The 15,385-nt window shown below is 39.8% G+C and overlaps 1 protein-coding gene across 5 annotated transcripts in view; it reads left to right on the forward strand.

Moving 5' to 3' along the window:
* The window catches only part of ZDHHC15 (zinc finger DHHC-type palmitoyltransferase 15), a 153,482-nt gene that overhangs the window by 7,270 nt on the left and 130,827 nt on the right, over positions 1 to 15,385 (forward strand). For all 5 annotated transcript variants that reach the window (XR_006680058.1, XR_006680059.1, XM_045290235.1 and 2 more), the window contains exon 2: positions 11,708 to 11,734. Coding sequence is in view for 3 of the 5 variants with exons in the window: in XM_045290235.1 (XP_045146170.1) it covers positions 11,708 to 11,734 (27 nt within the window). In the remaining 2 variants the exon portion in view is untranslated. The remainder of the gene's footprint in view (positions 1 to 11,707; positions 11,735 to 15,385) is intronic.

Raw genomic sequence — 15,385 nt, forward strand, 5'->3', positions numbered from 1 at the left:
TTCCCTGTGTTTCCAGCTCTTATCTGTACCCAGGTACATGCTCTGGTCTAGCCAGATTTGTAAGGTAGAATTGGGGGTCATGATAGTTAGGGGTGGGTGGGAGGAAGCATCAAAGAACTAGAGGAATGTTGTACATTTAATCGGTGCTGTACTGCACCTTGACTGGCTTGTCTCCTCCCCATGACCCTACTGTAAGAGAATGTCCAATTGTCTACAGATGGGCTTTGGGCCTATTAATATTCTTACCATCATAGTGGGTGTAAAGTAGTATATCATTGTGCTTTTGATTTGCATTTCTCTAACAACCAATCATTTTGGAAACAGTTTTTCCTTCCTGAACTCCTTGACATAAGCTCTTTTTAACCCTCACCTGGACCACCTGGACCACTGTACCTGCAAGAAACTCTTATTCTATTTGCCGTCTGGGTAGTTTCATCATTCCTGGGGTTCGTATATTGAAAAATAGAAAAAACATATAACAAAAATTAAAGATGATCAGCCCCGATGACATAACACATCTGAGATAAACGACAATAATTGAGTTTTAATTGTTTATATGCATATCCTAGATACTTCACCTTTTCTTCTGTCTTTCTTTTTTAGAAATCATTTTATTGGGAGCTCTTACAGATATTATAACACTCTATAATTCATTTCGACCAAGTATAATTATACAATTGCTGCCACCATAAGTATCAAAACATTTTATTTCTTCTTGAACTCTTTGATATAAGCTCCCCTTTATACCTGCCCTCCCCCACCTTACCACACAGGACCCCTTAATATTGCTGTATCTTACACCATCCAATATATCCGTTCACCTACAATTTGTTCCCGTCGGGTGGGGTTATACAGTCACCCTTGTGATTGGTTCCCACCCACCCCCTTCCTGTACCTTCAGGGAATTATTACTCCCATTACTATTTCTGAAGGGTTTATCTATCTTGGATTTCATGCATCTTAATTATACACATAACCATATACGTGTCGAACAAGATTAATGAGGTAAACCTAAGACCATACCAGTAAGAGGAGGAAATATTAAAGAACTAGAGCATAGTTATATGTTTCACCAGTGCTATACTGCACCTTGGATATATCATCCCATCCGTGTGGTCCTTCTGTGAAGAACTGTGCAATTATCTTACAGGTGGGTTTTGGGTCTCCATTTTGTCTATGCTCCTTCACATCAATTTGATTGCTTGTTTTTGAACTTCTGGTATCAGTTCCCATCGACACCTCATGATCACACAGGCTGGTGTGCTTCTTCTATGTGGGCTTTGTTGCTTCCCTGCTAGATGGTCACTTGTTTAATTTTAAGCCTTTAAGACCCCAGATGCTATATTTTCTTTTAAAAATAATTTTATCATTGGCTCTTATAAATTTTCATACACCAATTGTATCAAGCCTATTTGTACATACGTTGCCATCATCATTTCTTAAACCTTTTTGTTTCTATTTTTAAAAAACATTTTTATTGAGGGTTCTTACAGCTCTTGTAACAATCCATACATCAGTTGTTGGAATCACATTTGTACATATGTTGCCATCATTATTTTCTAGACATTTACTTTCTCTTGAGCCCTAGGTGTCAGCTCCTCTTCCCCCACCCCCTTCATCCTCGTGGACCCTTGATAAATTATAAATTATTATTATCTTCATAACTTACACCGACCACTGTCTCTCTCTTTCCCCATGGTTTCTGTTGTTTGTCCCCCCTGGGGGAAAGGGTATGGTTATGTGTCAATCATTGGGATTGGTTCCCTCTTCCTCCCATCCTCTCCCCACCTTCCCTGTACCATCCTGGTATCACTACTCCCATTCCTGTTCCTGGATTCTGTGTTTTGTGAGCTTTTATATCTTACCTGTATCTGTGTACATGCTTCAGCCTAGCCCACAGTGAAAGGCAATACTGGTCTCATGATAGTGGGGTAGGGTTGGGTGAGGAAACCTCAAGGAACCAGAGGAGTATTGTGTGTTTCATCCGTGCTTTACTGCACCCTGATGGACTCATCCCTTCCCGGTGATCCCTCTGTGAGGGGATGTCCCATTGTCTGCAGATGGGCTTTGGGTGTCTGCTGCGACCCCCCTCGGTCTCAACAATATGGTTTGTTTGTTTGTTTTGGATCTTCTGATGCCTGTTACTCAGTCCCAGTTGACACCTCATGTTCACACAGGCTGATGTGCTTCTTCCATGTGGGCTTGTTGTTTCCTAAACCATGCTGAAGCCAGTAATATTTTCACCACCAAAATGAATTCTAAATCCAAATTAACAAATTGAAATCCGGTATGGTCTTGTACATTTTGTCTAGTTTTTCATGAACTTCTTTCTTAGGCACTGTTGCTTTCCCAGGGTGGTTATAATTTTGATGGTTCTCAGTTGATTAATTAACTTTTCTTTTGTTGCTTGTGCTTTTGGTATCATAGTTATGAATCCATTGTCAAATAAAAAGTCATGAAGATTTACCCATATGTTTTGTTCTTCTAATCGCTATTTAATTTTAAATTTGTTACATGTTTTTTTATATGTTGTTAGGTAATGGTCCAAGCCCATTCTTTTGCATATGGATATCCAGTTGGTGTTCAACAACACCAGTTGTTGAAGACACAAGTGTTTCTCCATTGAATGGATTTGGCACCCTTATTGAAAATCAGGTGACCATAGATGTGTGAGTTTATTTCTGGATAAGAATTAGCATGAAACCAATGCCCAAAATGTAGAGATTGATCTAATCCCCACTTTTCCACTTCTCAATTATAATTGTCACCACTCTCCTAATTAGCACACAAATCCTACATTTTTAATGGTAGTCACTTGGAGCAAGGTCCTATCTCACAGGTTTAAAGGTCACTATCTTATAGACTAGTGGTTCTCAACCTTCATAATGCCGCGACCCATTAATACAGTTCCTCATGTTGTGGTGACCCCCCAACCTTACAATTATTTTCATTGCTACTTCATAACTGCAATTTTGTTGCTGTTATGAATCAGGCAACCCCTGTAAATGGGTCATTTGACCCCCAAAGGGGTCGCGACCCACAGGTTGAGAACTGCTGCTTTAGACAGTCATATGAGCATATGCCATCCACAATATTGGAGGTCCACATAACACCTTCCTGTTCACTTATTGATTCCCCTTTACCTTTGAGCTTTATAATTCACCCCCAAATTCACAAAATACAGGGAAAGCACTATACGAGGGGCTACCTCCCAAACACTCTGAATTGTGCTGGGCAGAGCACAGCTTTTGTAGTTTGTATTTTTCCCACTAGGCAAGCATGAAGCAACTTGCTCTGAGATAGTGCTCCCAGTGGCGTTACCTGGGAAGGTGAATATTTTCGTAAAAGCAGTTTCACTTGAACCTCTTTTTTTGGTGATGACCAATTTAAGAGAACAGTGTGCACGATGTGGTTTTTGTGCAAGAAGGCAATGGCACTTGTGAGCTGTAGCATGAAGCTTTTGTTGGTGGCGGGGTCTGGCCTCCGAGACAGGACATACTGGTTCAGGTCGCCACCTTCACAGAACTCCATGACGAACCAGAGATAGCAGGACTCCTCAGCATAGCCCAGGATCCTCTCCCCTTTCAGCGAGGTCTCCAGCAGGCGCAGGCACAGCTGCGAGCTCTCGTCGCCGTGGCTCATGTGCTGGGCTAGCCCATTGCGCTGCAGGACGCACTCCTCAAACTGCAGGACGCTCTGGTGGCACCGCTTGAGGCGGTAGAAAGGAGAAACCGATCACAATGATCAACATATAACCCCCTCCCAGGGGAATGGACAACAGAAAAGTGGGTGAAGGGAGACATAGGTCAGTGGAAGACATGCAAAATAATAATTTATAAATATTAAGGGTTCATGAGGGAGGGAGCGGAAAAATGAGAAACTGAAACCAAGGGCTCAAGTAGAAAGAAAATATTTTGAAAATGATGATGGCAACAAATGTACAAATGTGCTTGCCACAATGGATGGATACATGGGTTGTGATAAGAGTTGTACGAGCCTCCAATATAATGATTTCAAAACAAAACAAAACAACAAAAAAGGCTCCGAATCAAACATCAGTTTAGCCAGTAGAAGATGCTACCATCATCTCACCCTAAAAAAGCTCATCAAGTGAAATCAAAGATCAAGACAATGGTCATTTTTTTTATGTGAGGGGGATAGTACATTTGTAGTTTATTCCACCAGGTCAGACCGTTAATCAAATTCTATTTAGAGTTCTAAAAAGATTGCGTAATAGTCTGTGACTAAAAAGGCCTGATTTGTGGCAGATGGGGGACTGGTTTTGCCACCCTGACAGTGTACCTGTTCATGTAACCATCTCATTGTTACAGTGTTTGGCAACATACAGCATGTCTCTCTTGCCCCATGCACCTGACTCACCTGACCTCACTCTGTGCAACTTCTTTTTGTTTCTGTGAATGAAGAGGGACATGAAAGGACAGTGATTTGAAGACATAGAACAGGTGAAGAAAAAGGTGCTGTGAGCCATCCAGACAGATGAGTTTGGAAAATGTTTCTATAGTAGTTACACAATTTCATGTCAACCAAAGAAAATAATGAAGGGGTGGACTTTAGCCTGACAATCAGGTTACAGCCTGAAAATGTCTCCTTGTAGGAGTGGCCTAATCATGAGAATTCTGGGAACTCCCTCTCTTTCTCCCTGGAGGTGGAACACTCTTTCTCTCTGTGCCTTAGTCTTCCTGCTGACAAGCCACCTGGAGCCACACCGATGGCAGCCAGATCTCTAGAGATGTATCCATTGCCACTAGATCCACAAGACTTTCCACCCACCAGCCTGTGATCTTCCTGCATTTGGCATCATTGCTTGTGCTGTGTGAGTCTGAAGAGGCATTCATGAACTAATATTGAACTTATGGATTTGATCTGGACAAGGTTGAGGTGTTTTATTGATGCATAATTACTTCTTGATATTAAGTTCTCTCTTACCCATATATGAGTGTCAAAGAATTTGTTTCTCTAGTCAACCCAGTCTGACACAAGAACGGAATCACAGATTTAACAAATGTATTAAGTGTACTGGAGAGTACTTTGAAGGTGATAAGGTTGTTTTACCAAAAAAAAAAATTAAATCTATATTTTTGGGGGTGGGGGAAATTCCAGGGTTTGGGGGTACCCCCCATAGGTGTGCATATATCTATTTCTGTCACTGCTCTTATATCCTTTGGATATATATCTAGGTATGGGATTGCTGAATCATAAGGCATTCCATTTTTAGCTTTTTCAGGAGACCCCATACCATTTCCCATAGTGGCTATTCCATTTTACAGTCCAACCAGCAATATATGAATGTTTCCATTGCTCTGTGACCTCGCCAGCATTTGTCTTTTTCTGTGTTTTTGGTCATTGTCATTTTTGCAATGGTGTGATGATATTTACTGCAGTTTTGAGTTGCATCTCTCTAACAGCTAATGATTGTGAGCATCTTTTCATGTGTTTGATGGACACCAGAGTACACTTTTTTGAAGTGTCTGTCCTTCATTTTTGACTGAAAGTTTTGCTAGTTTTAAAATTCTTGGCTGAAAATATTTTTCCTTCAGTAATTTAAATGTATCATCCCCCTGCTTTCTAGCTGCATAGTTTTGGCAGAGAAAACTTTTTCACAATATATAAACCTTCTCTTTAGTTGTATTATGGTGGTTCCATCTCCAGTACTCTGCTTTCCATGCCCACTCTCTCCCATTAGCTGCTTTACATTAATTGTTGACATTTTGGCCTCATACTTTTAATGGAGCACAGTCTTTATAGAAAGTATCTTTATTTTACACGCCCGTCTGTCATTTTGCCAATAAGTGACCTCAGGGAATAGTTTTGATTCAAGATTTAAAGAATATCTCAGGATATGTGATGGTTAGATTTTACGTCAACCTGATGGTATCTGTGTAGAGGAAGAGGTGGGGTCCATCCTGTGAATTAGGTCACAGCCTGATGATGCCTTCATAGAGGTGTGGCTTTTGCTGAATTCCAAAGGCTTTGCTATTTTGTGTTATTGTTCTCATTTGCTTCAAGGAATTTTAAATTTTCATCCATCATTTGATCTATTACCCAATTGTTTTTAAGTAGTATGTTGTTCAGTCTCCATGTACTTGCCTTTATGCTCTTGTGCTTTCTATAACTGATTTCGTCTTTCAGATCATGGTCTGAGTAAATGGATTCCAGGATCTCAGGGTTTTTTAATTTGTTGAGGCTTGCCTTGTGGCCAAACATATGATCTATTCTAGAGTTTGTGCCATGTCTACTGCAGAAGAATATGAACTGTGTTTTAGAGTAGAGTGTTCTTTATAGGTCTAGGAAGTCAAGCTGAATGAGTGTGTTGGTTAGTTCTTCTGTTTCTTTCTTTTTTCCCCAGATTTTATTGGGGGCTCTTTCGGCTCTTATAACAATCCATACATTGATTGTATCGAGCATATTTGTACGCATGTTGCCATCATTATTTTCTAAACATTTACTTTTTATTTGAGCCATTGGTATCAGCTCCTCTTTTACTTTTTAAAAATCATTTTATTGAGAGCTCTTACAATGCTTATTACAATCCATACATCAGTTTTATCAGGCATATTTGTACATATGTTGCCATCATTCTTTTCTAGACAATTACTTTCTATTGAGCCCTTGGTATCAGCTCCTCTTTTACCCCCCATCCCCCTCCCACCCTTGTGACCCCTTGATAGATTATAAATTATTTTCTTGTTTCTTTCCTGATGATTTATCTTTCCTTGAGAGTGGTGTATTGATGTCTTCTACTATTAATTTCAAGCTGTTTAGATGGACATTTTTAAGGATCTTACATTGTGTGCGTATATGTTTAGTATGCTTAATTGTTCCTGCTGTTATTTTAATCATTATGTAGTATTCATTCTTGTTTCTCATGATGTTATTGGCCTTGAAGCCTATTTTATCAGAGATTAATATTGCCAATTCTGAATTTTTATAGTTTCCATTGGCTTGGCCGATTTTTTAGAATGTTTTGATTTTTAATTTACTTTTGTCTTTGAGTTTAAGGCACTTCTCTTTTAGGCAGCATGGCTCTTGTTTTGAAATCTAGCCTGCTACTCGCTAGCTTTTGATTGCTGCATGTGATCCATTGATATTCAGTGTCATTATTGAGATATGCAGGTTTGTTGCTTTCATTTGCTTCATTATTTTATTTTTGGTTTTTTCTCCCCACCCCACCCCCAATTTATTTGTTTGTTTATTGGGTCACTATGAGTCAACATTGACTTGATGGCAGTGAGGTTTTTTTGTTGGGGGGGGGGTTCTTAGTATTTTGTTCCACTTCTATTTATTGTTTTGATTACTGCTCTCATTGTACTGGTTTCCAGGTAGTGGTGTTTTGTGTGATGCTCTCAGGTTTGTCTGCTTTTGTTAATTCTATGGCGATAGCGATTTTTAAAAAAATCTGGTGATTTTTTAAAAATCAGGAGTTAATACGTATATCATATTAATGCTGGTCTTGTTTTTATGAATTCATTTATTTTTCCCTTGTGTACAAATACTTTTATTTCTCCCTTGCTTTAGAGCAGTGGTTCTCAACCTTCCTAATGCTGCAACCCTTTAATACAGTTCCTCATGTTGTAGTGACACCCAACCATAAAATTACTTTCGTTGGTATTTCATAACTTGAAATTTGCTACTGTTATGAATCAGGCAACCTCTATGAAAGGGTCATTTGACCCCTAAAGGGGTCGCAACCCACAGGTTGAGAATTGCTGTTTTAGAAGGATAATTTTGCTGGCTATATGGGCTGGTCTGTGCCTTCAGAGGAGAGAAAATGCCCTTGTTTATATGAGTGTGCCAAAATCTGCAGGCCTACCTGGTTTTGTCTTGGAGGTGTGTATATTTTTAGGGAGGTGGGGTCGCTCAGAAAGTGGACACGGGAGAGCAGTTTTAAAAGAAAATGTTGCAATAGATCGAAATACAAAAACCAAGTAAAATAAAGTAAAAAATAAAGTCACTTTGTGGGTGGGTAGTTCTGTGTTTTTAGTGGTGTTATTGTGTGTATTATGTCTTCCACATGGGAGGGACGCATGGGAAGGATGACACAGGAGAAGAAAGCAGGAAAAGAGGAAGAGAGAAATTACATGGCAAAAAGTGTTGCTTGAGTATTGAGAAGGTCGGCACCGAGTTGCCCACTCAGTGGACAGCTGGTTAAGAGGTTTGGCTGTCTCACTTAGCTCAAGGTTTGGGGAAGATGGCTCTAACATGTATTGAGTCGGGCAAAAAGAAACGGCTCATGCTGCTGGTCAGTAGTAAAGAAGAGTCCCTCAGATGTGCACTGGTACAGATAGGAACTGGAAACACAGGGAATCCAGGGTGGATGATCCCTTCAGGACCAGTGGTGTGAGTGGTGATACTGGGAGGGTGGAGGGAGGGTGGGGTGGAAAGTGGGAACCGATTACAAGGCTCTACATATAACCGCTTCCCTGGGGGACAGCCAACAGAAAAGGGAGTGAAGGGAGATGTCGGATAGTGTAAGTTAATGACAAAATAGTAATTTATATTTTACCAAGGGTTAATGAGGGAGGGGGGAGCAGGGAGGGAGGGGGTGGAATGAGAAGCTGATGCCAGAGCCTTACGTGGAGAGCAAATGTTTTGAGACTGATGAGGGTAACGAATGTACAAATGTGCTTTATACAGTTGATGTATGTATGGATTGTGATAAGTGCTGTATGGGCCCCCAATAAGATGATTAAAAACAGAAAGAAAGAAAGGAGGAGTATTATAAACTGGAAATAGGGAAGAAGTGGGGTGAGTGATGCTACATTGAGGGCATTGCGATGAATGAAGAGAAACAAAATGTGTATGAATTTGCATAAGTAACGCGGGATGATCTCTGTCAACTTCCACCCAATCTACAAAAAAAAGTTAAAAAAATTTTAAAAAGAGGAGTCTCTCAGTAGACATTACTTATCTTTCAGTTTAAGACAAATTGATGTCCTTAGATTTAAGCTGATATTTGCAGTTCCATGGAATACAGGGTACCCTTCCTAATGGAACCCCTCCAGTCATTTCTGAGATCTTCCTGTGCTTGTTATTTGGAATTAATTAATATGCTTATCCAGCACTCTTTAACTGTAAAGAAATATATACAAGGAGTTGGCATCACTCACCAGCCACGTGTATTGAAAAAAAAAAAAGACAGGAAAATTTATTTGGTTAGCTTTATAGCACAGCCTTCATTATCACCCAGTGAGAGTCTACCTCACTTATATTGGGCTAGGTCGGTGGAAGTGCATTCTGCTTTAGATAAAATGGACGGTTTTAGTAAAATTAATTCATATGATCGTTGCAATTTTTAAGATATTCCCTAAAGTAGATGCAATATAGAGATAGTATAGTATAGTATATAGTATGACTTAGGAAATTGCCCTAGAATACTGTTTACTTTCTGTTTGAATTTTTCGTCTCTTTTTCTGATCCTTTAAGCATTGATCATTGTACAAATTACAATGAATCTCTTATCAAATTATGGATCAAGATTTTAAATTTTTTAAAAATTATTTTATTGGCGGCTCATACAACTCTTATCACAATCCGTACGTACTTCCATTGTCTGAAGCACATTTGTACATTTGTTGCCATCATCATTCTCAAAACATTTGCTTTCTATTTGAGCCCTTGGTATTAGCTCCTCATTTTTTGCCACCCCCTCCCTCATGAACCCTTGATAATTTATAATTTATTATTATTTTGTAATGTCTTACACTGTCTGATGTTTCCCTTCACCCGCTTTTCTGTTGTCCGCCCCCCAGGGAGGAGGTTATATGTAGATCCTTTTAATTGGTTCCTCCTTTGTACCCCACCTTCCCTCCACCCTCGCGGTATCCCCACTCTCACCACTGGTCCTGAGGGGTTCATCTGTCCTGGATTCCCTGTGCTTCCTGTTCCTATCTGTACCAGTGTGCATCCTCTGGCCCAGCTGGATTTGTAAAGTAGAATTGGGATCATGATAGTGGGGGTTGGGGAAGCATTTAAGAACTAGAGGAAACTTGTATGTTTCATCATTGCTATACTGCACCCTCGTTCCCTCCCTGTAACCCTTCTGTAAGGGTATGTCCAGTTGCCTAGAGATGGGCTTTGGGTCCCCACTCCACACTCCCCCTCATTCACGGTGATATGATTTTTTGTTCTTTGATGTCTGATACCTGATCCCTTCGACACCTCGTGATCACACATGCTGGTGTGCTTCTTCCATGTGGGTTTTGTTGCTTCTCAGCTAGATGGCGACTTGTTTACCTTCTAGCCTTTAAGACCCCAGATACTATATCTTTTGATAGCCGGGCACCATCAGCTTTCTTCACCACATTTGCTTATGCACCTGCTTTGTCTTCAGCAATCGTGTCGGGAAGGTGAGCATCATGGAATGCCAGTTTAATAGAATAAATTGTTCTTACACTAAGGGAGTACTTGAGTGGAGGCTCAATGTCCATCTGCTACTTTAATACTAAGCCTGTAAATATATGCACATAGATCTATTTCCCCATCCTCATATTTAAGCATATTTACATATATACATGCCTATATTTAGACCTCTATAAATTCCCTTTGCCTGCCAGTTCTTTCCTCTATTTCATTTTACTTTCCTCTTGTCTCACTATCATGCTCAGCCTTCCTTTGGGTTTCAGTAATTCCTCTCAATTACATTGTCCTTGATCAAGCCCTACCAGGCCTCTTACACCCTCCTCACCACTGATTTTGGATCAGTTGTTGTTCTCTTGTTCCTGGGTTTGTTAACACCACTTCCTTTCCCATGCCTCACCCTCTTCCATGTCTACCTAGAACCGTCGGTCCCATTGTTTTCTCCTCCAGATTGTTTATCTGTAAATCTTGTAAATCTACAAGATTTAGAATTTAATTGTACCTTAGCACCTATCGAAATATACATAGAATATGGTTGTCAATAGAGACCAGCTTTGTAGAAGTCACATTATAAGAATACTATTTGTACATATTATTATATATTACAGATCGCTATTATGTAGGATATCCATCTTTATTCTTTCATTTTTAATGCTATTCCATTTTCTTAACAGTTTTTCATATTGTGCTGTCTTGTGTGTTATTGTGATGCTAGACGGTATGTCATTGAGTTGTTGCTTTGTTCAGATTGAATTCTTAAATGATTGAGCTCTGTTTGCATTGAGCATGGGGGTTGGTGATAGGGGGAAAATTTCTGTAACATTCCTTACAAGGACAGATCCTTGTCTAGTGGGTTAATACTTGTTATACTGATACAAAGAAGGCATTGAGATAGTAAATATACGGTGGTTTTGGGTCCCCTCTCACTGGACATCCGCTAAGCCAGGGATCCCAACACTGGCTTATGGTCCAATGACTGCCATTTTCACAGCCTTGAGGTGACCGTTATTTGCCTCCTTTACCATCAAGGAATTTCATTCTAAGTCCAAAGGCTGCAGGTAGTTTTGAGGCAGGGCTCAGTTTGTTCAGTCAGGGCTGTACACTGGGTCCTTCGGGTCCGGCCCTTGGGGAGTGACCGCAGATAGTTTCAGCCATCTCTCGAAGAGTGGCTGGTGAGTTTGGACTGCTGACATTTCTGTTTTCAGCACAATGCTTACCGCTTCACGGAAATCCCATTGAATAGATTTCTGAAAAATGGCCCTATGAAAAAATGTATTAGAAAAGTATATTTTTAAATATTACTAATGTTTATCTCTCTGTCTTTTTACAGTGACTATATTGAGCCCAGCCGAAAAAGGTAAGAGGGTTTTATAAATTATATTGGCTCGGACTATATTTTTCTTTCTGTCCAAAAGTGAACAGTTGACTATTCTATAAATTGGCCAACATTTTTAGGAATACACTTAGATAACGGGAAAGTTTAGCATGATGATTTTCAGAAATATATCCAGTTGAAGAACAGAACATATATTCAGTAGCTTCTTTTGACGGAAAGATATTGGGAATTACCAGGATTTATGATGTAGAAGGGCAGTCCTGTGTTTAGTAGTAATCATAGCCTCGTTCTTGGTTCAAGTTATGGTGTAAGTAACATTTTATCAGGAAAATGGTAAAAATGAAGTCCTTTACCACCCACTGCTCTTGCATATTTTCCTTATTCCTTCTTTACTCCTTAACCCAGGCTTGGCTTGACCCTCTAGCTATGTTACCTTTCTGGAAGAGTGGGGTGTTTTCCTTTTTCAATTGTAGTTTTCCTGCTTCCTTATACATTACTTGTCTTCTTTGTATTTAGTTTGTTCATGTGTAGAGTGGGAAATAATTCTACTATGTGTCTTATAGAATTGTGAAATTGTAACTAGTTGATGCATAGATCAATTCAGAACACCTAGAACTTAGTCAAAACCAACGCAATGGCACCTAACAGGACTTAGTAAAGTGTTTCGAGCAGTGGTAAGTAACTCACAAGCGGTGGAATTGACTTATCTGCGTCTGAGCCAGGGATTCCTGGAGAAGCAGAATCCGCGACGCTTATCGATGTCTGTCGAGAGGTTTGTATTCACGGAACTGGTGCACGTCGGTGTAGAAGTGGGTAAATCCCAAGCTCATGGGGCAGATGTCAGGCTGGCTTCATGTAGTGGCATTGTTTGAAAAACATAAGATGGCAGCTTTCTGGCTGCACAGTTGAATGAATTCAAGGTTGGCAGGTAAGATGGCAGGCTTCTGATGACTCCCAAGATTGGCACATTAGACAATAGGCTTCTGGCTGTGGAGGTAAATGGATTTAAAGTCTGAAGGTCAGAAGGCAGTTTGCTGAAAATGCTCAGGGATAGCAGGCAAGAAGGAAGACTGCTGGCTCAAGTCCAAAGAACTGCTGGTCAGATAATAAGCCATATGCAAGAGCCAGACCGAGCAAAAGGAAAGAAAGCTTTACTATAGCATCTACATCTATTGGAAGCAGGCCACAGGCTTCCTTTCAATTGACTGGATGCTCATAGCAAATCTTATCATGAAGGTGATTATATTACATTAAGTATCATTGTGGGGCATCACTATATCTTAACTGAATTTGAGTGTTTTAAAAAAAGGTTATGAGTTTACCCATCTGTACTATGGGAGTCCTGGTGGAGTAGTGGTTACACGTTGGGCTGCAATCCACATGGTTGGAGTTCAAAACCACAGCAGTTCCTCGGGAAGGAGACTGGGTTTTCTACTCCTATAAACTGTTATAGTTTAAGAAACTCACAGTGGGTTGCTATGAGTCAGCTATGACTCTATGGCAGTGAGTTTGGTTTGGTTTTAGTGTTGGAACATACCTAAATGAAAGATAGAAATGAACATTGAGTATCATGATTAAAGGGCGCTTATAAGTCCACCATAGTCGATAATTGATAATATACTATGAGAGATTTTTCCCCCCCAGAAGAAACTGGGTTTTTTGTTTGTATGTCTTGTTATTGTTACATGCCCATAGCTTGAGTTTGGACCTTTGGTAGAAAATGTAAACTTCCCCCAGAACCTTCCAAATCTAGAATTTTGTATTTGAAATAGCATGCAAACCCACATAGAACTTGTGAGAGAAAAGGAGATTTATATTTGAAGGGAAAACCTGCGGAAAGGGAAAAAAAGATGATAATCTGGCTTTTTTTTATTTCTAAGCAGACTGGTGGTGCTGTAGGGTAAGATTTGGATTGCTAATTATGAGGTTGGTTGTTCAAATCCACCAGCTGTTTCATGGGAGAAAGAGGGGGATATCTGCTCTCATAAAGATTTACAGCCTCAAAGTCCTTTCTGAGGTGTCTATGAATTGAAATTGACTCAACAGTGGAGTTTTTTGTTTTGTGTTCAATTTGCCATTGGACACACCTTGGCAAGAAAAAGTTTGTGTCCGTGAGAGAACACTGCATTCTAGGACTGAACGGTAAAGAGAACAGAAAGCCTGATATGCTTGCTGGTGACTGCTTGGTTGCACTTGTTGAGTGGAAGTGTGGGAAAGAAATACAGTAATGAAGAGACTAATTGAGTTTTCACATGCTCCACTGACGCCCATTGACCTACTCCACAGAAGTTAGAGATGAAAGAGAAGAGGAAGTACTGGCTGATCTGAAATTTTAGGGAGTTGTGCAGACTCCTGAGATGGAAGGTACTGACTGACCCACCCCACTGAAAGAGGGACTCAATGAGACAGCTGGTCTGACGTTTGGTGATATGTTTGTGGACTCCCAACCTTGCAGCTGGTACACATTTGACCTAGCTTTGGTTGTAGCTTTGGCTGAGTTGAGCAGCACTTGAGCACATGAGGAAAACAATACTCAATACTGTGAGTTGATTGCTGTGATTTGATGGCTTGCTCTGGACCAGACTTTATTTATGGGTGCACATTCTCAAAGTTCCAACCCGAATCTAAGATTCTTCAGATCAAGGGATATGCTTGTCTCCTCACAGTACTGTGTTGATAAGGATGAGCAATTTAGAAATTAGACACTCTAATGGGGGATGTAAACGCATGAAGTGGCTGATTTACATACTTCCATTGGTATGAGTAGATTCAGAATGAGGGAGCCAAAGACGAATCCCACTAAATCCTCTGAGAAAGAGAAGGTGGGGGGGAAGATGCTGATAGGTTTATATGATTCAGTTGTAATTGTTGACAGAGTTAACTGATTGTAAAACTGTAGTTGTAGAAGATATAACTTAATGAGAAAGGGAGTTCATTATTCATATAGGAAATGGACAATGACTAAGATAACCAGAGTGTGGCTTATGATGCATTTGAATTACTTGTTATGGTTCTTCTATTGTATTTGTAACTCCCACAAAATAACTGGATGTTAGCAGTGTGTGTGGGAACACAAACATGGAGATTGGTTGGTTTTGCCATCCTACTGAGTAAACAATGAGCCACCTTAGAAGTCAGAATGGGTTGTCTTATGACCTTCCCAACCTTCTTAAACTGGAGAAACTTTTAAATGTAGGGCAGCATTTCTAGAAACTTTATGCAAACTTCCAATGATTTTGGAAAATGTTTACTTGGGTTCTGTTAAAAATTTGAGGCTGACCTCAAAATAGTTTCGTTCATGGCACAAACACACAAAAAGTATTCTTTTTTTAAAGGCATTCTCATGAGACGAAGATAAGTGTATTAAGGAGAGACCAGTCATGCACTGGTCACACAGATAAGTTTAAATCCATTTTCTTTGTAATAAACTCATGCATATATGAACTGAAAACCCAGCAGCAATACTTTTTGACTTATCTTTGTATTGCTCAAATTTTAGAATGAGATTTAATGATTACAAAATGAAAAAAGTAGCAGGCATATAAAAAAGCCTTGTACTCTAGGGCTGGGAACACGGACCACAAGAATAAATCTTTTTCTTTTTTCTTTTAAATCATTTTATTGGGGTTCATACAACTCATCACAATCCATACATACATCAGTTGTGTAAGG

Source organism: Echinops telfairi, unplaced genomic scaffold, assembly GCF_000313985.2.
Source record: "Echinops telfairi isolate 266 unplaced genomic scaffold, ASM31398v2 ScPeMD7_34;HRSCAF=130, whole genome shotgun sequence".
Taxonomy (NCBI): Eukaryota; Metazoa; Chordata; class Mammalia; order Afrosoricida; family Tenrecidae; genus Echinops; species Echinops telfairi.